The following is a 26,051-nucleotide window of genomic DNA, read 5'->3' on the forward strand; positions in this document are numbered from 1 at the left end:
ACAGCAACAAATCAGCTGTCATTTCGGTCCATGCATATTTCATTCAATTGTCCATATACTCCTGACAACATGGCGCTCAGGGGGGCATAATGTTTGACAAACATCTCTTGTTTTAATAAATACTTACACAAGCCATGTCTCTGATGATTGGTTGTTTTTGCTGGTTGGTCATGTCCAAGGGCGTAGGCGTTGTCCAACTTAGCACATCTACAAACTTCGCAGTGCCATTTTTTATCTGCATCTTGTTTGTACCAACGGAAATTATTTTGATAATTTAGCTTTTTGAATGATTTCTTATTTGAACTGTCGATCATGTCATCACTATCAATATCGTCAGCTTTACGTTTCAGGCCAGGGGAATCCCGCAGAAGCCACGTAGAAAGCATGATTACTATTAAACAGAATGCAAAATATCTCATATATAGAACATTGATGTGAACCGATCGAAGAAAAAATAATGGAAACATTTCTGAAATAAAAAAAACAACAAACCTGGAACTGTGATTCGCACTTGCACTAACTTCGCAGTAATCACACCCAATTAAGTTCATTTGTCATCAGTGCACATCATTTAAACCGCTATTGTCATAAAGTATAAATCCTAATTGGCCCAAATTGACTTTTACAAACATCGGCAAGTGTAAATATTAATCTCTTACAATTTTATTACATCGATGACGTAGCGCATGTACACAAAGTCAATGGTGCAAACACGTGCCTCGATTGAATAAAACAAGCGTTCTCATTGGCCGAAGTCAAAGGAGCATATTTACTAGGTTTAACACGATTGGCTGTTTGTCAATCAAGCTGACAGGCGGAAGGCGGAGTCGCTCTGTTTTGACAAGCATTAGTTCTTAGCGATATCGACTTTTTGATCTTTGAAAAAGTCGGTGAAGTTGACTTCGCTTTGATCTTAGAAAATAGCGAAGTTGTCGCGGGCAGGGCGACTTAATCGCCTAAGTCGCCTGGTAGGATGAGCCCTATTAGGTTAAATCACAATAGAACAGATCTCAATCATTGGGAAACTGCTGAATATTTTTTTTAAAGCGTAAGTAACACTTTTAGCTATAAAACATCAATTCTGGAATGAAAATATAAAAAACTTCTGATCTCAGATTTCGATCTGATCTTTTGTCTTGTATCACTGGTTTCTAAACATTTACGCAAAAATTCCAAGACAAAAAATAAAAAAGTTGTCACTGTGAGAGTGCAGCATTAATATTTTATCAAATGTCACAATACTGCTTGGTAATGTATATATATAAATTCATATTATTTATGCACCCAAAGTTAGGCATATTAAAATTGCACTATTGTGTCTTTTTTTAATTTTCAATGTCAAATGGAACATTTAGGTGCACTTTGAGAGAGTTATTCTTCAATGAAGAAAATCATACAAAACATTTAAGTTTGACATGTGAAGGCTGTCATTCATATGGTTGTGTTTTTTTGTAAAGCTCAGGACCAGCAGATGAACCCTATTGATTGTAATGTCTTTCGGTCAAAACCAAAGGTTGTGGGGACATTGCATTGAAAAATCTGTTTCCAATTATTGACTGAAGAACTCTCAGGTCCAGGGACTTAAAAATTTGTAGAGGGGTTGGTTGTGACCGGTTGATGAACCCTAGTGATTTTGAGATCAGTTGGTCATAGGGGAAGGTTGTGGTGACCTTGGGCTGAAAATACGTTTCGATCTATAAGTAAAAAAAGCTCGGACACAGGAACCTCAAACTTGGCAGGCAGGTCAAGGTCAGTGGGTCAAAGGTTAAGATCAATTACTGACGAACACTAAGGCTAGGAACCTCATACTTGATAGGCAGTTTGAACACTACCAGCAGATGACCCTTTTGACAATTGATACCAAGATTTCAATAAGGTGAATGTGATAAAGCCATTTTTACTTACATCAGCAATTCACTTATCCAGTGCTACATATAGTAATTGTGTGTCTTCATTATTTCTAAAAGTATTATCTACTAGGAGTGGGAAAAATCCCCCGGAATTTCGATCCACCCCCCGGTCTCCCGGCGGGAGGTAAAAATCCCCCTAAATTTCAGCCTTTCTGAACAAATCCCCCTGAATGGTCTCCAGAAAATATGGCATGTATGCTTTTGGAATATAATGCAAATTATGGGCCAATTTTATTATTTTACTTAGAAATTCTGGTTCCCAACCATTTAACCTTCTAAATTGATCAGGAAAGATAACTCTATCTTGCATATTATATAATTTTTGCCCCTTTATTATTCGACTTAGAAATTATGGTTAAAGTTTTGCATGTTAGCACACATAGGTTAATTTCTCAGCAACTACTTCATGTATTGCATTGAGACTTAATGCAATGGTACTCAACCACCCAACCTACTTGAATATCCAAGTTAGATAACTGTATTTTGCAAATAATGGCCCTTTATTATTGGACTTAGAAATTCTGGTTTAAATTTTGCATGTTACCACATTTATGATAATATCTCAGCAAATACATCATGTATTGCATTGAAATCTAATCTAAGTTTAGAGTGATCCATATTTCGCCAAAACTTTTCAATCCTTTTACTGAAAAGCTGTGGAATAATCGAGCGTGCTGTCTCTGTGACAGCTCTTGTTTTAGTTGTTGCAACATAGCTGCCCAATCAAATTTCATCAGGCAGAAGGAGTTTGATGGGATTAAAGATGCAACAAAGCATATCATTTTGACTGAAATACAGTTAAATATTGCGAAAATATCTGAGACGAGCACAGATCTTATTGCATGATTCGCAGAGAGGTAGATTTGGCCCCAGAGAGGTAGATTTAGCCCCAGAGAGGTAGATTTGGCCATATGCGTGTATACTTCACTATTAGCCAATGTGTTCATTTCTGGCACTGTCTAGCGGAGGGGATCAACCAATCCACACTGCGAAATCATAGATCTCCGTTAGAGCAGTGAATCGTAATTCATTAGTTACTATACACTTCAAATGAAACTGAGTCATATATTATCTCATTGCTTTACCGTTTAGGTATTTACTGATGGAAAACCACCAACTCTTATCTTGTTTCTTGTTTTAATTTTCCATTAAATAAGTATCATATACTAAAAAAACAGTACAAAAAGGTATATATTCATTATCAATAAATAAACCTCCATTTATATTCACAGTCAACTTGATTACATAAAAAAAATAATAGATGGAGTATTGTTATAAAAAAATAAAGGATTATTCAAAAAAGGAAATACTTTTTAGCTCGTCTATACGAAGATTAAGGAGGGCTTTACTACTCGCCCCAGCGTCAGCGTCGATGTCGGCGTCTGGTTAAAGTTTTAGGGCAAGTTGGGATTTCACTTATAACTCCAATACCCTTCATTCAATTCACTTAATACTTCACACAGGTGTTCATGGTCATCACTTAATGAGGTTAGATAACTATATTATCATTTTGGCCCCCTCATTGAATATGGAACTTAGGTTAAAGTTTTAGGGCATGTTGGGATATTTAATAATAACTTCTATATCCTTCATTCAAATGGCTTGATACTTCACACAGTTGTTTAGGACCATCACACAATGAGGTTACATAACTCCATCTTATGCTTAATACAAGTTATGGCCCCTGATTGACTTAGAAACTTAGGTTAAAGTTTAAGGGTAGGCTAAAGTTTGAGGGCAAGTTAGGGTTTTAGCCCACCAGAGCACGAAGTGCTCAAGGTGAGCTATTGTGATCGGTCTTTGTCTGGCGTCCCTTTCGTCAGTCGGTAACAAAAAATGGCCGACTTCCTGTTTTGCTTTAAAAACATCTCCTCTGAAACTACCAGTCCAAATTCAATTAACTTTACAGGAAGCTTCCTTGGGTGACCCTCTACAAAAATACAACAAGGGGTCACGATTGGTCAACAACAACAACAACAACAAAATAGCCGACTCCTGGTTTGCTTTAAAAAACATCTCCTCTGAAACTACCAGTTAAAATTCAATTTAACTTTACAGGAAGCTTCCTTGGGTGACCCTCTACACAAATACAACAAGGGGTCACGATTGATCAATAACAACAACAACAGCAACAAAAACAGCAACAACAGCAGCAACAACAACAAAATGGCTTGCTTCCTGTTTTGCTATAAAAAAAACATGTCCTCTCAAACTACCTCTCCAAATTCAATAAAACTTTACAGGAAGCTTCCTTGGGTGACCATCTACAAAAATACAACAAGGGGTCATGATAGATCAACAAAAACAACAACAAAATGGCCGATCTCCTGTTTTGGTTTAAAAAACACCTCCTCTGAAACTACCAGTCCAAATTCAGTGAAACTTTACAGGAAGCTTCCTTGGGTGACCCTCTACAAAAATACAACAAGGGGTCACGATTGATTTACAACAACAGCAACAACAACTAAATGACCAACTTCCTGTTTTGATTAAAAAAAACACCTCCTCTAAAACTACCAGTCCAAATTCAATGAAACGTTACAGGAAGCTTTCTTGGGTGACCCTCTATGGCTGACTTCCTGTTTTGCTTTAAAAAACATCTCCTCTGAAACTACCAGTCCAAATTCAATTAACTTTACAGGAAGCTTCCTTGGATGACCCACTACAAAAATACAACAAGAGGTCATGATTGATCAACAACAACAACAACAGCAACAACAAGAAAATTTACTATTTTGCTTTTAAAAACATATCCTCTAAAAATACCACTCCAAATTCAATTAAACTTTACAAAAAGCTTCTTGGGTGACCGACTACAAAAATACAACAATAAGTCATGATTGATCAACAACAACAACAACAACAAAATGGCCAAAATGTTAAAATCTAATAGTTATGTCAAGTTTACTCTTGAAACAAGGGCAGCAAGTATTGCTATATGGTCTCCCTTTTTGTTGGAGATTCCACTACTTTCTATTTTTAGTAACAAGGGAATAGATTTAAATTTTATTTAGCCTTCAACATAGGCAGTTCTAATGTAATTATTGTTCTTTTTTAGGGTTCATGGATTCAAATTATTAGTATACACTTTATTCTTTAGAAGAAATATCATTTTTACTTAATGATAAATTTAATAATCAGAATTGAACTTCCTGTACATTATTCTAAGCTACAATCTCATGTTCTGTGTGGATAGTGAATAAGCCTTTATGTATTTCAAGAAGAAATTGGTGTACTCAGTACTGGCGCAACCCAGGAAAGTTGTATCCCGTGTTTCGGTGCTTTACACCGAGCACGTTAAAGAACCAAGAGGTCTCTTCTCAAAGAGCTAGGGTATCGCACCCGGATATCTCACTCTGTTTCTTCAAGTTTTCCAATGTCTGGATTTGACTGCGAATTGTTGTCACTTCTTTCTCATGTCACTTATGGCATTTAAAAAACAACAACACAATTTAAGTCGTGATGGCGTCACGGCGGGGTCAAGCCATAATGAAGCCAATGGGCACGTGCGGCAGACCTTGATAAACTCAAATAAACAAACAAACAAGAACAAATTCGTTTTAAACATGTGAAGGAAGTTGATGTTGTCATAGATTGAAAAAGCAAAAAAAAAGCATTGATATTAGTGGAAGGTGCTGAATGTGTTCTGATATTTGAATTTTAGACCTTAAGGCAGTTTGTTGATTTTATTGGATGGTGCACTGTTTGTTGTTTGTGTATCTATACTAAAAGTTCTTTCAGTGTGCAAGCAATTAAACATAGTTTTGTCAGTGTGCAGGCAATTGAACGAAGTCCTGTCAGTGTGCAGGCAACTGAAAAGAATCCTGTCAGTGTGCAGGTATCGGTATCAAGTGCTGTCAGTGTGCAGTCAATTATCAAGTCCTGTCAGTGTGCAGGCAACTGAAGAATGTACTGTCAGTATGCAGGTATAAGAATCAAATTCTGTCAGTGGGCAGTCTATCATCAAGTCCTGTCAAGTGTGCAGGCAACTGATCAAAATCCTGTCAGTGTGCAGTCAGTCACCAAGTCATGTCAGTGTGCAGGCAACTGTGATAAGTTCTGTCAGTTATTATCCAGGCAACATGTTTGACTAGTATGTTTTTCAATATTCTTTGAGAACAAATATCAAGCTATATTGATCACAAAGGTTAAACTATTTTACTCAGGTGAGCGATTTAGGGCCATTATGGCCCTCTTGTTTTTTTTTCTTTTAACAGGCACATTTCTATATTCTTAACCAGGTTTTCACAAAGGAAAGTCATTTAAGCATTAAAAATAATCAAAATGGCCTAAATACATGTACTGTTAAAAATCGTTGGGGGCGAATCTTATTTTGGTACAATCAGCACAGGGTACAAATGTTACATTTTATCTGTGTTTAATTTTACTTGTCTTTCAATTGGTTATATCATTTGTAATTTGCTGACATTTAGGAACTAAATGACTTTTAAAATCATTATCTGTGAAGAAATTTCATTAATTCAAAATAGAATGATAGAAAAAAAACTTTGAAAATAATTTCTGACAAACAAGCACTCTAGCCGAATATTCAATTTTTAGCTCGACTATTCGTAGAATAAGGAGGGCTATACTACACGCCTCAGCGTCGGCATCGGCGTCCGGTTAAAGTTTTAGGGCAAGTTGGGATTTTCACTTATTAGTCAAATACCCTTCATTCAATTGACTTAATACTTCACACAGTTGTTTAGAGCCATCACATAATGAGGTTAGATAACTCCATATTATCCTTTATACAAATTATGGCCCCTGATTGACTATGGAACTTTGGTTAAAGTTTTAGGGCAGGTTGGGATATTTATTAATAACTTCTAAGCCCTTCATTCAATTGACTTAATACTTCGCACAATAATTATTGTTCAGGACCATCACACAATGAGGTTACATAACTCCATATTATCCTAAATACAAGTTATGGCCCCTGATTGACTTAGGTTAAAGTTTTAGGGTTTTTTAAGTTAAGAGCAAGTTGGGATTTTAATAAAAAAAACTTTTATACCTTTCATTCAATGCACTTAATAAAATGCAAAATTATTGATGACCATCTTACAACAAGAAACATAACTCCATTTTACCCCTAATTACAAATTACATTGTTATTGTATTCACTTCTAAGTCAAAGCGGGGAAGTCGAGCGCGCTGTCTTACGACGGCTCTTGTTACAAATAACATTCACCCTGCAAGGCACTCATATTTGGATGATACATAAAGATTTGCACAGTCATTTATGTGTAACAGGGTATACGATATGTATATAGCAAGACAGTATAAGTGCCGCTATATACATCGTATACCCAGTTACATATGTATACTTGCATTTATATGTATACTTGCATTTATTGATAAAGGATACCTTTTTCAAATCTTTGATTTAGATTGCAAAGTATAACTTATATAAATAAATAAATATTCTTAACTTTATCTGAATACACAAGCTAATGCATCAGTCAATTGTAACCATGCCCCCCCCCGGTCCCGGAATGGCGGGGACTTTTACTTTCGGTCCAGCCAACCCCAGCTAAAATCCCCGCCCTGCGGAGATAATCTGATGGTAAAGTCCCCACCAAATGCCCCGCACCCAAGGGACATTATGTAAAGCCCCATCCACACTGTATTTTCCGGGAAGACCTGGCACTGCGGGGCCACCTGAAAGGTAAAAACATGGCCCATTTCGCCGGCTATCCCCGGTATACCCCCGGATGTGGGAGCCGTGGTTACAATTGACTGGTGCATAATGATCCATGTAGTGATCCAATCTCATGCCAAGAAGATTTCTGGTCTGACATCGCAAGGTTAGTTATTCTTAAGCATAAAAAAGCCTGGACAGCATTTGAGAAAGACTGTTGTGAGGTTAAATCTTCATTACTTCACTATTCCACAACATTGGGTGATAATGGAACTTTATTGAATATTTTGATTTTAATTTTGTCCCTAAACGCCACAAGTCAACTGATTAATTAATACAAATTCAATTCTATCTCCACAATATTCAGCACTGCATTGTTAAATAAAACTCAAAAGTTACACTTGTAAACTATTTAACCAAATACCTTTCCCTCGAATATTTCACAAATTTACATTGAACTATCAACAACAATGCATCACCATACAGTATCTCTGACTGATTTTTGATTTCCATTCTTGGCTAGAAAACAAAAAGTGAGCACAAAGCGTCTTCAAAAAAAGAACTTGTAAAGTATGCACCAGTCAATTGTAACCACGCCCCCCCCCCCCAGGGAATATTAGGTACTTTCACTTTCGGTCCAGCCAATTCCCGGTAAAATTCCTGCCCTGCGAGAACGAACTGATTGTAAAATCCCGTGAATACCAAAATTGAGCATGCAAGATTGTTTTATCAATGGCGATGGTTTATCACAATGTCATGTACTTACACTGAGAGTGGCTCCAAGACTTTTCTATGCACATAGGTAAACAATCATCTTATTCACTGATGCTGTGCACATATTCATACATTTGGCTTCATTTAGAATGAAACTTCATAAATAAGTATGCGCATATTTGATATTTTTTTATCTCCATTTTGCAAAATTGAAATCACATGATTTTTTGATGAACTTGGTACGTATTGCTTGCACATTTACGTGTCAAATTAAAAATGCTACCCTCGGTAAGATGAAAATAAATCCGTTTGATGGTGGTAATCACTCAGTGGCGGCTTTATTGATAAATTTCCTCAATAAAACACTATGAAATTCACATCATCGGCATCCGGAAGTAGTGATAACATACATGTATGTCTGAATCATTCGGCCGCTCTGATCAGAGTAAATTTTGAGGTCAATAAGTAGACTGGTACCCTGATTTACTTTTCCTCAAAAATATAAAGTTATACAGGTACACGGCATATGGTTTTTAGTTAACATTAAAAGTATTTGAACAATAAATACCAAAAATCATGTTGTATTTAAAAATGTGCTAAGTGCCATGCGATGATTAGTTAAAAAAACTTTGTATCGAAAAGAAAATATCACGGAAACATGCAAATTATGTCGAAAAAAAGAACCGGGACCGACTTCGGAATACCAACATTGTAGACAAAGGATAACATTACTTTTTTTAAACCAACTTTCCTGGTTGTTTTCTACTTAGACCGCACGCTTTATTCACTTTACGTATGAATTCACAAGACATTTCGAATGCGCGACGGGCACCGCGGTTAGCTGATACTGGTTTCTTTTCGGATAAAAGCGAAAGAGGGTACCAGTCTATCAATACAGAGCATTGAACGGAAAATTTTCGATGCATACTTTTCCGATATGTTCATATCCTTATTGCATATAATCTGACCGTATGCCAGAATATTCATGTAATTAACCCGATTAACTCACTCGCTACGTATGAATTTCTTGTGCTTCATTAAAAGAACATACAGTTAGCTTGAATTGTTAGGAGAACTATTTTATTGGATGTTTTCATTGTAATCAGTTCTGGTACTACTTTGATTATTCAAATTCGCTAACGGCAATCCAATCAAAATACAGCGTATGAATACATTACGTCAGTGAACCCCCATATGCGGCTTGAGAATGCAGATAGCGCGTTTATGGCTATGAACTAGGCCACAAGTGCCCTAGTCCAAAAACCTGGTTTTGTCACATCGCGATTCGTGTTCACTTTTTAATTTGATTGTTTTATTGCTTCTGACAGGCATATATTACATCGTTATTGTATTCACTTCTAAGTCGAAGCGGAAAAAGCGAGCGCGCTATCTTACGACAGCTCTTGTTTGACATATTATAAGAAAAATACTGATAGTAAACCTTACATACAGCATAGTAAATGTTTTTTTTAGTTTTAAAACAATTTTTTATCATGAAATTTTCACAAATACTCAATCATTTATCATTTGTAAATATGTGATGTATTCATTCACTGTGCTAACATGGCCATCAAATTGGGCAGTTTCCACCAGGTGTGAACTTTTGTTTTATTGATCTAGGCCTTTGAACACACCGCGGTACATCAGGTTAACACTGTATACACACAAACCTTTTTTATGTCTCCCCCATTCATTGGGAGACATATTGTTTTTGCCTTGTCCCTCAGTCAGTCAGTGACTGTCAGTCTGTACATCACACTTCGTTTCCACTCAATTATAAACTTCTGAACACTTAGAAACAGGAACTTCATGCTTGGTATGCTTGTTAGTCATGACTAGTAGATGACCCCTATTGCTTTTGTGATCAGTAGGTCAAAGGTCAAGATCGCGGTAAACTTGAGGTGAAAAAAAAAAGGTTTCCGCTCAATAACTAAAGATCCTTTGGGTCCAGGAACTTCATACTTGGTATTCTAGTTGGACATGACTAGTAGATGACCCCTATTGATTTTGAGATCAAAAGGTCAAGGTCGCCGTTACCTTCAGGTAAAAAACGATATGTTGGCAGTGACCTTAAGCTTAAAATTTGTTTCTGCTCAATAACTCAAGAACGCTTGTACCTAGGAACTTCATACTTGGTATGCTAGTTGGTCATGACTAGTAGATGACTCCTATTGATTTTGAGATCAGTGGGATAAGGTCATGGTCGCCGTGACCTTGAGGTGAAGAAACAGTTTCCGCTTAATAACTAAAGAACGCTTGCACCCAGGAACTTCATACTCGGTATGCAAGTTCGTCATGACTAGTAGATGCCCCCTATTGATTTTGAGATATAACAGTAGGTCAAAGGACCAATAATCTGTAACAGTACTATATTGAAATAAGAATCATTACAATGTTCATAAATCAATGTTTTAACTTTCTGTGCAAATATATGGCAATCTGGAGGTAACCCAGTTACCCAAGAAGTTGGAGTATGAACGTGAATACGAGTTTGCCAAATCTGAGGTATATATTAATTGAAAATGATAAAGGATATATGTTCTTCCATATAACATACAATGCTTCTTGGTTCATTTCGACCATTTAACTAAGTTCACTGCTAGAGCAGTGCAGGCATAAGGGAGAAAACCGCACTGAATCAATTATGTAATGTATATCTGAATTCCCTCCCCTGTGGTATATTATATATTGAACTATTATGCCATAATTGCTCGAATGGGGTCAAATCGAGAACTGCAAGGATTTTTCATGTTTAAAGGAGTTCTCCCTGTCATATCCGCGTTTTATACGTGTGTGTAACTGCAAATATACTCAAAATCTTTCATACTCTTACATGAACTTATGTTGTAAAACAAAAATTATTCCAGGTATGTTCCACAGTCTGATTTTCATTGAAATCTGGTACTTTCGAGTATGATGTTCAACTCCACATGGATTTTTTGTGGTCTATTACAAAAGGTTTGAGCAAACCTCACAATGAATCAATAATGGCTGATTGTTTTAGTTGGAAGGATCATGACAGGCTGTGCCATAATGATGGTGTTAGTCTCTGCTCTCCAACAATGTGTAACCTATTGGACTGCAGTTACATTATATAACAAATTTATGACCTCACTGGACATAAAAAGCAAATTTTGGGTTTGTTTTTTTCAATAGCGGTAGATTTTGTCAGCACAGCTGTAGGGCAGTAGAAAGGTCTAAAAAGTGGTAGATTTAGTCTACCACAGGTAGAGTTCATGTCTGATACTGGCAAATCCATAGTAGAACATGATGTCAGTCTTCCAGTAGAAGAGATAGGGAACATCTCAGGGATAAATTTGTCAACATCACTCTGTACTAGTTACAGAATATTTGCAACAGCACAATCCCCAAGTTTTGCAACCTCCACTATACAGCCCAGACCTCTCAACTTTTGACTTCTGTTGAATCCCAAATTCACGACGTGTCTATGCAGATAACAAGTTGTGATGCTCAATGCCATTGGAAGTGCTTTTATTAAACCAGATGAGTATATTAATTTTATATACGAAATTTAATTTTTACAAAGGCATTTTCAGACTGGATTTCACAGTGTTTGGATGCCAAGGGGGAATAAAAAAGATATTTCCGCCATGCTAGAACGGTAATGCTGATGCTACTTCTTAGAAATGCTCCTTGTACTGAATAATATTTCCTTTAACAAGGATTAATATAAATCTAATTTATGCATTATATGAATGAAGAGCGTGGGGAAAAAATGGAATGCAAATTTAGTTATGCAGGGATCGAATTTAACGGTCGCTAACTCGCAAAATGCGAGTAAGAATCGAAAAATGCGAGTTGAAAATCCTGGCACTCGAATATTTTTGGGACAGCGAATAAAATCGTAGAATTCGCTCAAACTCTCCTTTGCGCTTTAAAAACTCCTTTCCGCAAGTTTACTGCATAATAGATAATCACGTGACCCGGTATATGGACGCTTGTCGCTCTGTACAAATGTTATTATCGGATATTTAAGCAAGCGCCTCGAAGATAATCACGTGACCGTGTATGGACGCTTGTCGCTATACTCAAATGTTATTATCGGATCATTCGGAGCTCCTCGGCCATTTTTTTCAAAAACAACCTCGGATGTATGCCGGTACATCAGTTGAAGTAGTTCGTATATTTTTTAATAATATCATTAATTAAATGTAGTGTTTAAGAGTTGTATTTATTGATCTCAGTTTAAATTGATTGCCAGTGAAACATAATTAAGATTCCCAAGACTAAAGTCATAAAGTTTAACTGCCAAATAAGATCACTACGCGATCTTTTTGCAGCGGACTTAAACGTACCACTTTTTGAGTATGTAAACCGTCCAAATACATCCGAGGTTGTTTTCGATAAAATGGCCGAGGAGTTCCGAATGATTATCGGATATTTAAGCAAGCGCCTAGGCGATAACTGTTTTCGTCTGGTTTGTGATTCGCAACTGCAAAAAAAGGTGGAAATTAACCACGTTTTGTTACGCGAAAAGGCCTGGAAAGGTGAAATGGCCGACAGCGACGCGGGGGTTGACCGAAAAGCCCTCCAAAGAAAACAAACCTAGCGAAAAGGCATTAATTGTCGGTACTTTGTTGCAAACCAAAAATTATCGGTCCGATTCTACGGCATCTGTCAGAACCGTCAAATTATAGGAAACGAAGTTGAACAACAAACTTTAGTATGCAACAAGAGAATAATGACAATATTGATTTCAAATTGTAGTGTGATGTTTGTAAAGAATTCGCCAGCGATAAAACATCAACAGTATTTCATTTTTTATTTACTAAGCAACAGTTTGCACCCTGCCCATATTACTTGCTAGATCCTCCATGCTTTGGTCACGTGTGCAACAGACATTACCATCGAAAATTGTCAGTGTACACATATATATTTTCAAGAGAAAAACATCTACTCTGTGTAGGATTCGAGCTTATGAACCCCTGCTTGCAAGTCTAGTCCTCTACCCAACTTGACTTACCAGGTACTTGGCTACTCAAACGCCTTGAATGGCTAATACTGACTGTTACACTCCTCCCCACTTTACATTTTGAAAGTAGGTGGGGAGGAGTGTAGTCAATTACTACTAGTGATTCAAGGCTTTTGAGTAACCAGGAGCTTAGTTAGCCCAGCTGGGTATATGACTTAATCTATGTAAGAATTAAAAACAAAATGTAAAGGTTTATAGTTTATTCTTATCTCAGTGCACTTGATAAACAATGTACATACTGCTTTAACAAAACTACTTGTTTATTTGGCAACTTACATGAAGTAAAACAGCCTTTAAATAACTGCTAGTGGAACCCACCATTTTGCTAGTTGAAAAAAATTGCACTAGCAAAAACTTGCTAGTGGCAAAAGAAGTTAAATTCGATCCCTGAAAGTAGTACCATAACTGATTACAATGAAAAAATCCAATGAAAATAGTTCTCCTAACAATTCAAGCTAACCTATGTTCTTTTAATGAAGCACAAGAAATTCAAACGTAGCGAGTGAGTTAATCGGGTTAACTACATGAATGTTCTTGCATACGGTCAGATTATATGCAATAAGAATATGAACATATTGGAAAAGTACGCATCGAAATTTTCCCGTTCAATGCAGTTGATAAGACTGGTACCCTCTTTCTCTTTTATCCGAAAAGAAACCAGTATCAGATAACCGCGGTGCCCATAGCGCATTCGAAATGTCTTGTGAATTCATACGTAAAGCGACTGAAGTCCGCGGTCTAAGTAGAAAACAACATGGAAAGTTTGTTTAAAAAAAGTATTGTTAATATCCTTTGTATAGAATGTTGGTATTTATTTATAAAAACGATATCCATTGTAAATAAAAAAAATCCGAAGTCGGTCCCTGTTCTTTTTTTGGACATAATTTGCATGTTTCCGTGATATTTTCTTTTCGATACAAAGTTTATATTTTAACTAATCATTGCATGGCACTAAGCACTTTTTCAAACACAACATGAATTTTGGTATTTATTGTTCAAATACTATTAATGTTAACTAAAACCCATATGCCGCGTACCTGTATAACTTTATATTTTTGAGGAAAAGTAAATCAGGGTACCAGTTTACTATATTGACCTCATTTACTCTGATCAGAGCGGCCGAATGATTCAGACATGTATGTTATCACTACTTACAGATGCTGATGATGTGAATTTCATACGTGTTTTATTGAAGAAATTTATCAATGAAGCCGCCTTTGAATGATTACCACCATCAAATGGATTTATTTTCATCTTACCGAGGGTAGCATTTTTAATTTGACACGTAAATTTTCAAGCAATACAAGTTCGTTTGATAAAATCATGTGATTTCAATTTTGCAAAATGGAGATAAAAATATCAAATATGCGCATACTTATTTATGAAGTTTCATTCTAAATGAAGCCAAATGTATGTATATGTGCACAGCATCTGGCTTATGAATAAGATGATTGTTTACCTATGTACATAGAAAAGTCTTGGAGCCACTCTCAGTGTAAGTACATTTTGTTCAATGACATTGTGATAAACCATCGCCATAGGTAAAACAATCTTGCCTGCTCAATTTTGATTTCCTCTCGTATAATGCACCAGTCAATTGTTACCACGGTCCCTTGGGGATATACCGGGGGGGGGGGAGGGCTGTGTTTTAACCTTTCAAGTGTCCTCGTAGCTAAAGAACTTCAGCGAATACATTACATATTACCTTTTTGGACTTGTTCAATGTGTTGTAAACATAAAATATCAACATTAAAGTTATGGAAGCCAGAACTAGTGTCCTCGTAATGCCGGGAGATTGCGGTGGTTTTGTCTTCCCGCAAATTATATCAGGGAATTGCTCTTACCTTAGATCCCCGGGGTGCGGGGTTATTCACGGGATTTTACCACCAGTTAAAGGCACATCTAGTTTTCAGAATTATTCAAACTCTGATTAAGCAACCTTATTATAGTTATATGAACTACTTTTGCAAAATGAAAGCTTTTTTAGATTTACAAGGACGGGTGAAAAGTATTTGCCAAATGTACTGCAACACCCGATACATGTTGCCTACGAATACAACAAATTCTAGGCACTCCAAATGTTACAGTACTATTCAATTCGAATTGCATGAAAAGAAAGCTTCTTGATTTTACATTCAACATCTTCTTTCTGTATGACATATTGGACCAGGAGAATCATGAACCTACAACCTTTTGCAACTATTGAGATAGGGAGCTATCAGGACAGTGACAGAGGACAATACAAGAATGGTCAACTGCTGCATTTATTGAGTTATCTAATGCATACAAATTAAGACGGAGAAAATAATTCTCATTTTTCCAAACTACTTCCTTAGCATCTTGTATGTAGTCTGACATGTAGTTGTCTTTTACAATGATTGTTCATAGTTACAATGGTCCTGTGGGTTAAAGATACTCTGTCCATGGGGTAACAGGTTTTGTACATAATAGGGTTATAAGTACTGCGTTTTGATCCAGGAGGTTGTAATCGACTCAAGTAGATTTTTGCAGATTCGGTTTTCACAAGGCACAAGCCGAGTAAAATCAAAATCTACAAAAAACTACCAGAATCGAATAGGACATATCCGGATCAAAACGCAGTACTAATAATCCTTTTATTATATACATTACTGATTAGATCACTTAGAAGCCACATCTTTGCATAATAAATTGCATTTTAAGGACGCACTCATTGGTTTAATGACATCAATTTAATATTGCGCAACATACTTGTTATGACGTAACTTCACAAGAGTGGTATATGGCCGTATTGCACTGGAGCGGAATATGGGTTAAAGTATTTTGTGATATGTATTGCATGTGGATTGATGATGGGTATATAATAAAGAATATGATTATGTTTGGTATTCCATTCTCACAAGCAGTGTGATGAACTGCTGACACCATGTTATGAAATTTGATGGTCAATGTATTTAAAAGACATTTCAATATTTCATACTTGATAAACGATATTCATCTCATCTTAGTCTACTCAACTTGCTTTGTACAAAAGTCTGCAGCAGTAATAAGAATAGCATGAGACAGAAGGCAGTGCCTAATATTTATCAACAGCACTAAGTTATCATGGTAACATTTTATATTAATTGAATACCAAGCACTAATTAAGAGGGAGAAAATAATTCTTCACTTTTCAAATAAAAACTACTTCCTAATAGCATTGTGCATGCAGTCTGACGTACGTGTACAATGTAGATGTCTTTTACAAAGATTGTTCAAAGAATGGCCCTGTGGTTTAAAGCTCCCCTGAAAAAGAGGTGACAGGTTTTCTATATAGTATATAATTACATCATTGAACATCTTCTCTGAAACTGCAAATAACAGACCTTTGATATAAAAGATTTGATCAAATTAAAGAAGTATGTGTACTTTGGTTAACATACGCCAAACACGTAAATTAATTTGTTCAAGTCTGATTAAGTGTACTTTGGTTAACATACGCCAAACACGTAAATTAATTTGCTCAAGTCTGATTAAACGACTTTGAGAAATTCAAAAGAACTATGACTTTATCTGATTTAACGCTTTAGCCCCACACCCCGCCCCCTCACTCTACACACACTTAACGAGATTTTTCAAATTTCCTTTGCAGCTTGCAAGCAATTTAAGTCAAAAGTTTAAGCTAGCCCATTAAACAGTGACCCCTTGTGATGTGAGCCGATTTTTTCAATGCTTAGAACATGGTTGTCAACATTCCCCTAAATGAAGCCCTAGTCCATCAGTGCTTTTAGCACTTTGCTTAATACTGTCATTATACCCCCGACAAACGAAGTTTAAAGGGGTTATATTGGAGTCACCCTGTGGTCGGTTTGTCGGTCGGTCCGTTGCAATTTACCTTGTCCGGAGTATAACTTAAAAACTACTGGATGGAATTGAATTAAACTTCATACAACGATAGAGCATGATGAGAGGAAGTGCAGTGTACAATAGCCATAACTCTATTCTTGCTTATTACTGAGTTATTGCCCTTTGTCACCTTTATTTGTTTTTTTTGCTGTCAGTTTTTTTTCAAGACATTAAATTGCAAACTACTAGATGGAATTTATTAAAACTTCATACAATGGTAAAGCACAATGAGAGGAAGTGCAGTGAACAAGAACCATAACTCTATTTCAGCTTATTACAGAGTTACTGCCCTTTGTTACTTTTTTCTTGTCCGGAGCATAACTTAAAAATTATTGGATGGAATTTAATAAAACTTCATACAGTGATAGATCATAATGAGAGGGAGTGCAGTGTACTGGAACCGCAATTCTATTTCATCTAATTACAGAGATACTGCCCTTTGTTTCTTTTTCTTGTCCGGAGCATAACTTAAAAACTATTGGATGGAATTTAATGAAACTTCATACAGTGATATATCATAATGAGAGGGAGTGCAGTGTACAGGAACCACAATTCTATTTCAGCTAATTACAGAGTTATTGCCCTTTATGACTTTTTTCTTGTCCGGAGCATAATTTGAAAACTACCGGATGGAATGTAATAAAACTTTATACAATACAGCACAATGAGAAGGAGTTCAGCGTACATGCATCACTACACTATTTTAGCAAATTACAGAGTAGCATGGAATGGAATAGCATAAAACTTCATACAATGATAAATTATAATGAGAGGCAGCGTTCGGGGGTATTAATCACCTTCAGTGATAGCTCTAGTTTATGTTTGCTTTTCTTATGGAATCTGAATGCAGTTTGCTATATTAGTGGAATCTGGGAATACCACGCAAAGTCGCCCTGAAACTGGCATTATTAATGAGTCATAATGGTTGATAAGTAAAACGAAGGGCATGGTAAGGCAATTGAATGTACGGTCAATTGAATGGAGTACTCGGAAACAGCTTTTAAAAACCTTTTTAGTTTTACAACTAAGAAGCAACATGTCATATAGTGATCAATTCACTTACACAGTGCAGGGTATGACACAAATTGTACATGACCACTCCAGGTTGACTACCCAACAGGCCGCAGGATCACAGGCTCTGAGATAAAGGACCATGCAGTAAAGGTAGCCAGTGCCCTCACAAGGTAAGGCTTGTTAATGTACTGTATAGAGGATACACCTCAACTACTTAAACCATGGACACACCTTTAAAGATAATTGAATCATGGACAACCTGTATAAAATTAAACAGGTAACACCTTAAGTCATTAAATCATGTACAAACCTTTATGGAGGATCACAAGTACATGATGTAATGACTTGAGGTGTACCGTCTATACAGGTTTACAAGTACATGATGTAATGACTTGAGGTGTATCTTCTATACATGTTTAACAAGTACATGATGTAATGACTTGAAGTGTACCATCTATACAGGTTCACACGTACATGATGTAATGACTTGAGGTGTACCTTCTATACAGGTTCACAAGTACATGATGTAATGACTTGAGGTGTACCATCTATACAGGTTTACAAGTACATGATGTAATGACTTGAGGTGTACCTTCTATACAGGTTTACAAGTACATGATGTAATGACTTTAGGTGTACCATCTATACAGGTTTACAAGTACATGATGTAATGACTTGAGGTGTACCATCTATACAGGTTTACAAGTACATGATGTAATGACCTGAGGTGTACCATCTATACAGGTTTACAAGTACATGATGTAATGACTTGAGGTGTACCATCTATACAGGTTTACAAGTACATGATGTAATGACTTGAGGTGTACCATCTATACAGGTTTAACAAGTACATGATGTAATGACTTGAGGTGTACCGTCTATACAGGTTTAACAAGTACATGATGTAATGACTTGAGGTGTACCGTCTATACATGTTTACAAGTACATGATGTAATGACTTGAGGTGTACCATCTATACATGTTTACAAGTACATGATGTAATGACTTGAGGTGTACCATCTATACAGGTTTACAAGTACATGATGTAATGACTTGAGGTGTACTGTCTATACATGTTTACAAGTACATGATGTAATGACTTGAGGTGTACCGTCTATACAGGTTTACAAGTACATGATGTAATGACTTGAGGTGTACCATCTATACAGGTTTACACATACATGATGTAATGACTTGAGGTGTACCGTCTATACAGGTTTACAAGTACATGATGTAATGACTTGAGGTGTACCGTCTATACAGGTTTACAAGTACATGATGTAATGACTTGAGGTGTACCATCTATACAGGTTTAACAAGTACATGATGTAATGACTTGAGGTGTACCATCTATACAGGTTTAACAAGTACATGATGTAATGACTTGAGGTGTACCTTCTATACAGGTTAACAAGTACATGATGTAATGACTTGAGGTGTACCTTCTATACAGGTTTACACATACATGATGTAATGACTTGAGGTGTACCTTCTAAACAGGTTTACACATAATGACTTCAGGTGTACCTTCTATACAGGTTTACAAGTACATGATGTAATGACTTGAGGTGTACCATATATACAGGTTTACAAGTACATGATGTAATGACTTGAGGTGTACCTTCTATACAGGTTTACAAGTACATGATGTGATGACTTGAGGTGTACCATCTATACATGTTTACAAGTACATGATGTAATGAATTGAGGTGTACCATCTATACAGGTTTACACGTACATGATGTAATGACTTGAGGTGTACCATCTATACAGGTTTACACGTACATGATGTAATGACTTAAGGTGTACCATCTATACAGGTTTACAAGTACATGATGTAATGACTTGAGATGTATCTTCTATACAGGTTCACACGTACATGATGTAATGACTTGAGGTGTACCGTCTATACAGGTTTAACAAGTACATGATGTAATGACTTGAGGTGTACCGTCTATACAGGTTTACAAGTACATGATGTAATGACTTGAGGTGTACCGTCTATACAGGTTTAACAAGTACATGATGTAATGACTTGAGGTGTACCATCTATACAGGTTTATCAAGTACATGATGTAATGACTTGAGGTGTACCGTCTATACAGGTTAACACGTACATGATGTAATGACTTGAGGTGTACCGTCTATACATGTTTACAAGTACATGATGTAATGACTTGAGGTGTACCATCTATACATGTTTACAAGTACATGATGTAATGACTTGAGGTGTACCATCTATACAGGTTTACAAGTACATGATGTAATGACTTGAGGTGTACCATCTATACAGGTTTACAAGTACATAATGTAATGACTTGAGGTGTACCGTCTATACATGTTTACAAGTACATGATGTAATGACTTGAGGTGTACCGTCTATACAGGTTTACAAGTACATGATGTAATGACTTGAGGTGTACCGTCTATACAGGTTTACAAGTACATGATGTAATGACTTGAGGTGTACCGTCTATACAGGTTTACAAGTACATGATGTAATGACTTGAGGTGTACCATCTATACAGGTTTAACAAGTACATGATGTAATGACTTGAGGTGTACCATCTATACAGGTTTAACAAGTACATGATGTAATGACTTGAGGTGTACCTTCTATACAGGTTAACAAGTACATGATGTAATGACTTGAGGTGTACCTTCTATACAGGTTTACACATACATGATGTAATGACTTGAGGTGTACCTTCTATACAGGTTTACACAAACATGATGTAATGACTTGAGGTGTACCTTCTAAACAGGTTTACACATAATGACTTGAGGTGTACCTTCTATACAGGTTTACAAGTACATGATGTAATGACTTGAGGTGTACCATATATACAGGTTTACAAGTACATGATGTAATGACTTGAGGTGTACCTTCTATACAGGTTTACACGTACATGATGTAATGACTTGAGGTGTACCATCTATACAAGTTTACACGTACATGATGTAATGACTTAAGGTGTACCATCTATACAGGTTTACAAGTACATGATGTAATGACTTGAGATGTATCTTCTATACAGGTTTACAAGTACATGATGTAATGACTTGAGATGTATCTTCTATACAGGTTCACACGTACATGATGTAATGACTTGAGGTGTACCTTCTATACAGGTTTAACAAGTACATGATGTAATGATTTGAGGTGTACCATCTATACAGGTTTACAAGTACATGATGTAATGACTTGAGGTGTACCATCTATACAGGTTTACAAGTACATGATGTAATGACTTGAGGTGTACCTTCTATACAGGTTTAACAAGTACATGATGTAATGACTTGAGGTGTACCATCTATACAGGTTTACAAGTACATGATGTAATGACTTGAGGTGTACCTTTTATACAGGTTTAACAAGTACATGATGTAATGACTTGAGGTGTACCATCTATACAGGTTTACAAGTACATGATGTAATGACTTGAGGTGTACCATCTATACAGGTTTAACAAGTACATGATGTAATGACTTGAGGTGTACCGTCTATACAGGTTTACACATACATGATGTAATGACTTGAGGTGTACCCATCTATACAGGTTCACAAGTACATGATGTAATGACTTGAGGTGTACCATCTATACAGGTTCACACGTACATGATGTAATGACTTGAGGTGTACCATCTATACAGGTTTACAAGTACATGATGTAATGACTTGAGGTGTACCATCTATACAGGTTCACACGTACATGATGTAATGACTTAAGGTGTACCATCTATACAGGTTTACAAGTACATGATGTAATGACTTGAGGTGTACCATCTATACATGTTCACACGTACATGATGTAATGACTTTAGGTGTACCTTCTATACAGGTTCACACGTACATGATGTAATGACTTGAGGTGTACCGTCTATACAGGTTCACACGTACATGATGTAATGACTTGAGGTGTACCTTCTATACAGGTTTACAAGTACATGATGTAATGACTTGAGGTGTACCATCTATACAGGTTTACAAGTACATGATGTAATGACTTGAGGTGTACCATCTATACAGGTTTACAAGTACATGATGTAATGACTTGAGGTGTACCATCTATACATGTTTACAAGTACATGATGTAATGACTTGAGGTGTACCATCTATACAGGTTTACAAGTACATGATGTAATGACTTGAGGTGTACCATCTATACAGGTTTACAAGTACATGATGTAATGACTTGAGGTGTACCTTCTATACAGGTTTACAAGTACATGATGTAATGACTTGAGGTGTACCTTCTATACAGGTTTACAAGTACATGATGTAATGACTTAAGGTGTACCATCTATACATGTTTACAAGTACATGATGTAATGATTTGAGATGTACCATCTATACATGTTTACAAGTACATGATGTAATGACTTGAGGTGTACCATCTATACAGGTTTACACGTACATGATGTAATGACTTGAGGTGTACCATCTATACATGTTTACAAGTACATGATGTAATGACTTGAGGTGTACCATCTATACATGTTTACAAGTACATGATGTAATGATTTGAGGTGTACCATCTATACAGGTTTACAAGTACATGATGTAATGACTTGAGGTGTACCGGCTATACAGGTTTACAAGTACATGATGTAATGACTTGAGGTGTACCGGCTATACAGGTTTACAAGTACATGATGTAATGACTTGAGGTGTACCTTCTATACAGGTTCACACGTACATGATGTAATGACTTGAGGTGTACCATCTATACAGGTTTAACAAGTACATGATGTAATGACTTGAGGTGTACCATCTATACATGTTCACACGTACATGATGTAATGACTTGAGGTGTACCATCTATACAGGTTCACACGTACATGATGTAATGACTTTAGGTGTACCTTCTATACAGGTTTACACGTACATGATGTAATGACTTGAGGTGTACTTTCTATACAGGTTTACAAGTACATGATGTAATGACTTTAGGTGTACCTTCTATACAGGTTTACACGTACATGATGTAATGACTTGAGGTGTACCTTCTATACAGGTTCACACGTACATGATGTAATGACTTGAGATGGACCGTCTATACAGGTTTAACAAGTACATGATGTAATGACTTGAGGTGTACCTTCTATACAGGTTTACAAGTACATGATGTAATGACTTTAGGTGTACCATCTATACAGGTTTACACGTACATGATGTAATGACTTGAGGTGTACCTTCTATACAGGTTCACACGTACATGATGTAATGACTTGAGATGGACCGTCTATACAGGTTTAACAAGTACATGATGTAATGACTTGAGGTGTACCGTCTATACAGGTTTACAAGTACATGATGTAATGACTTGAGATGGACCGTCTATACAGGTTTACACGTACATGATGTAATGACTTGAGATGTACCTTCTATACATGTTTACAAGTACATGATGTAATGATTTGAGGTGTACCATCTATACAGGTTTACAAGTACATGATGTAATGACTTGAGGTGTACCATCTATACAGGTTTACACGTACATGATGTAATGACTTGAGGTGTACCTTCTATACAGGTTTACAAGTACATGATGTAATGACTTGAGGTGTACCATCTATACAGGTTTACAAGTACATGATGTAATGACTTGAGGTGTACCATCTATACAGGTTTACACGTACATGATGTAATGACTTGAGGTGTACCATCTATACAGGTTTACAAGTACATGATGTAATGACTTGAGGTGTACCTTCTATACAGGTTTACACATACATGATGTAATGACTTGAGGTGTACCATCTATACAGGTTTACAAGTACATGATGTAATGACTTGAGGTGTACCATCTATACAGGTTTACAAGTACATGATGTAATGACTTGAGGTGTATCTTCTATACAGGTTTACACGTACATGATGTAATGACTTGAGGTGTACCTTCTATACAGGTTTAACAAGTACATGATGTAATGACTTGAGGTGTACCATCTATACAGGTTTACAAGTACATGATGTAATGACTTGAGGTGTACCATCTATACAGGTTTACAAGTACATTATGTAATGACTTTAGGTGTACCTTCTATACAGGTTAACACATACATGATGTAATGACTTGAGGTGTACCGTCTATACATGTTTACAAGTACATGATGTAATGACTTGAGGTGTACCATCTATACATGTTTACAAGTACATGATGTAATGACTTGAGGTGTACCATCTATACAGGTTTACAAGTACATGATGTAATGACTTGAGGTGTACCATCTATACAGGTTTACAAGTACATAATGTAATGACTTGAGGTGTACCGTCTATACAGGTTTACAAGTACATGATGTAATGACTTGAGGTGTACCGTCTATACAGGTTTACAAGTACATGATGTAATGACTTGAGGTGTACCGTCTATACAGGTTTACAAGTACATGATGTAATGACTTGAGGTGTACCGTCTATACAGGTTTACAAGTACATGATGTAATGACTTGAGGTGTACCATCTATACAGGTTTAACAAGTACATGATGTAATGACTTGAGGTGTACCATCTATACAGGTTTAACAAGTACATGATGTAATGACTTGAGGTGTACCTTCTATACAGGTTAACAAGTACATGATGTAATGACTTGAGGTGTACCTTCTATACAGGTTTACACGTACATGATGTAATGACTTGAGGTGTACCTTCTATACAGGTTTACACAAACATGATGTAATGACTTGAGGTGTACCTTTTAAACAGGTTTACACATAATGACTTGAGGTGTACCTTCTATACAGGTTTACAAGTACATGATGTAATGACTTGAGGTGTACCATATATACAGGTTTAACAAGTACATGATGTAATGACTTGAGGTGTACCTTTTATACAGGTTTAACAAGTACATGATGTAATGACTTGAGGTGTACCATCTATACAGGTTTACACATACATGATGTAATGACTTGAGGTGTACCATCTATACAGGTTTAACAAGTACATGATGTAATGACTTGAGGTGTACCGTCTATACAGGTTTACACATACATGATGTAATGACCTGAGGTGTACCCATCTATACAGGTTCACAAGTACATGATGTAATGACTTGAGGTGTACCATCTATACAGGTTCACACGTACATGATGTAATGACTTGAGGTGTACCATCTATACAGGTTTACACGTACATGATGTAATGACTTGAGGTGTATCTTCTATACAGGTTTACACGTACATGATGTAATGATTTGAGGTGTACCATCTATACAGGTTCACACGTACATGATGTAATGATTTGAGATGTACCTTCTATACAGGTTTACAAGTACATGATGTAATGACTTGAGATGGACCGTCTATACAGGTTTAACAAGTACATGATGTAATGACTTGAGGTGTACCGTCTATACAGGTTTACAAGTACATGATGTAATGACTTGAGGTGTACCTTCTATACAGGTTTAACAAGTACATGATGTAATGACTTGAGGTGTACCTTCTATACAGGTTTAACAAGTACATGATGTAATGACTTGAGGTGTACCATCTATACAGGTTTACAAGTACATGATGTAATGACTTGAGGTGTACCATCTATACAGGTTTACAAGTACATTATGTAATGACTTTAGGTGTACCTTCTATACAGGTTAACACGTACATGATGTAATGACTTGAGGTGTACCGTCTATACATGTTTACAAGTACATGATGTAATGACTTGAGGTGTACCATCTATACATGTTTACAAGTACATGATGTAATGACTTGAGGTGTACCATCTATACAGGTTTACAAGTACATGATGTAATGACTTGAGGTGTACCATCTATACAGGTTTACAAGTACATAATGTAATGACTTGAGGTGTACCGTCTATACAGGTTTACAAGTACATGATGTAATGACTTGAGGTGTACCGTCTATACAGGTTTACAAGTACATGATGTAATGA

The 26,051-nt window shown here is 36.4% G+C and overlaps 1 protein-coding gene across 3 annotated transcripts in view; it reads left to right on the forward strand.

Moving 5' to 3' along the window:
* The window catches only part of LOC128231686 (probable 4-coumarate--CoA ligase 1), a 178,154-nt gene that overhangs the window by 36,241 nt on the left and 115,862 nt on the right, over positions 1 to 26,051 (forward strand). For all 3 annotated transcript variants that reach the window (XR_008260417.1, XM_052944761.1, XM_052944759.1), the window contains exon 3: positions 18,230 to 18,309. Coding sequence is in view for 2 of the 3 variants with exons in the window: in XM_052944761.1 (XP_052800721.1) it covers positions 18,230 to 18,309 (80 nt within the window). In the remaining variant the exon portion in view is untranslated. The remainder of the gene's footprint in view (positions 1 to 18,229; positions 18,310 to 26,051) is intronic.

The sequence above is a fragment of the Mya arenaria genome, chromosome 4, assembly GCF_026914265.1.
Source record: "Mya arenaria isolate MELC-2E11 chromosome 4, ASM2691426v1".
Taxonomy (NCBI): domain Eukaryota; kingdom Metazoa; phylum Mollusca; class Bivalvia; order Myida; family Myidae; genus Mya; species Mya arenaria.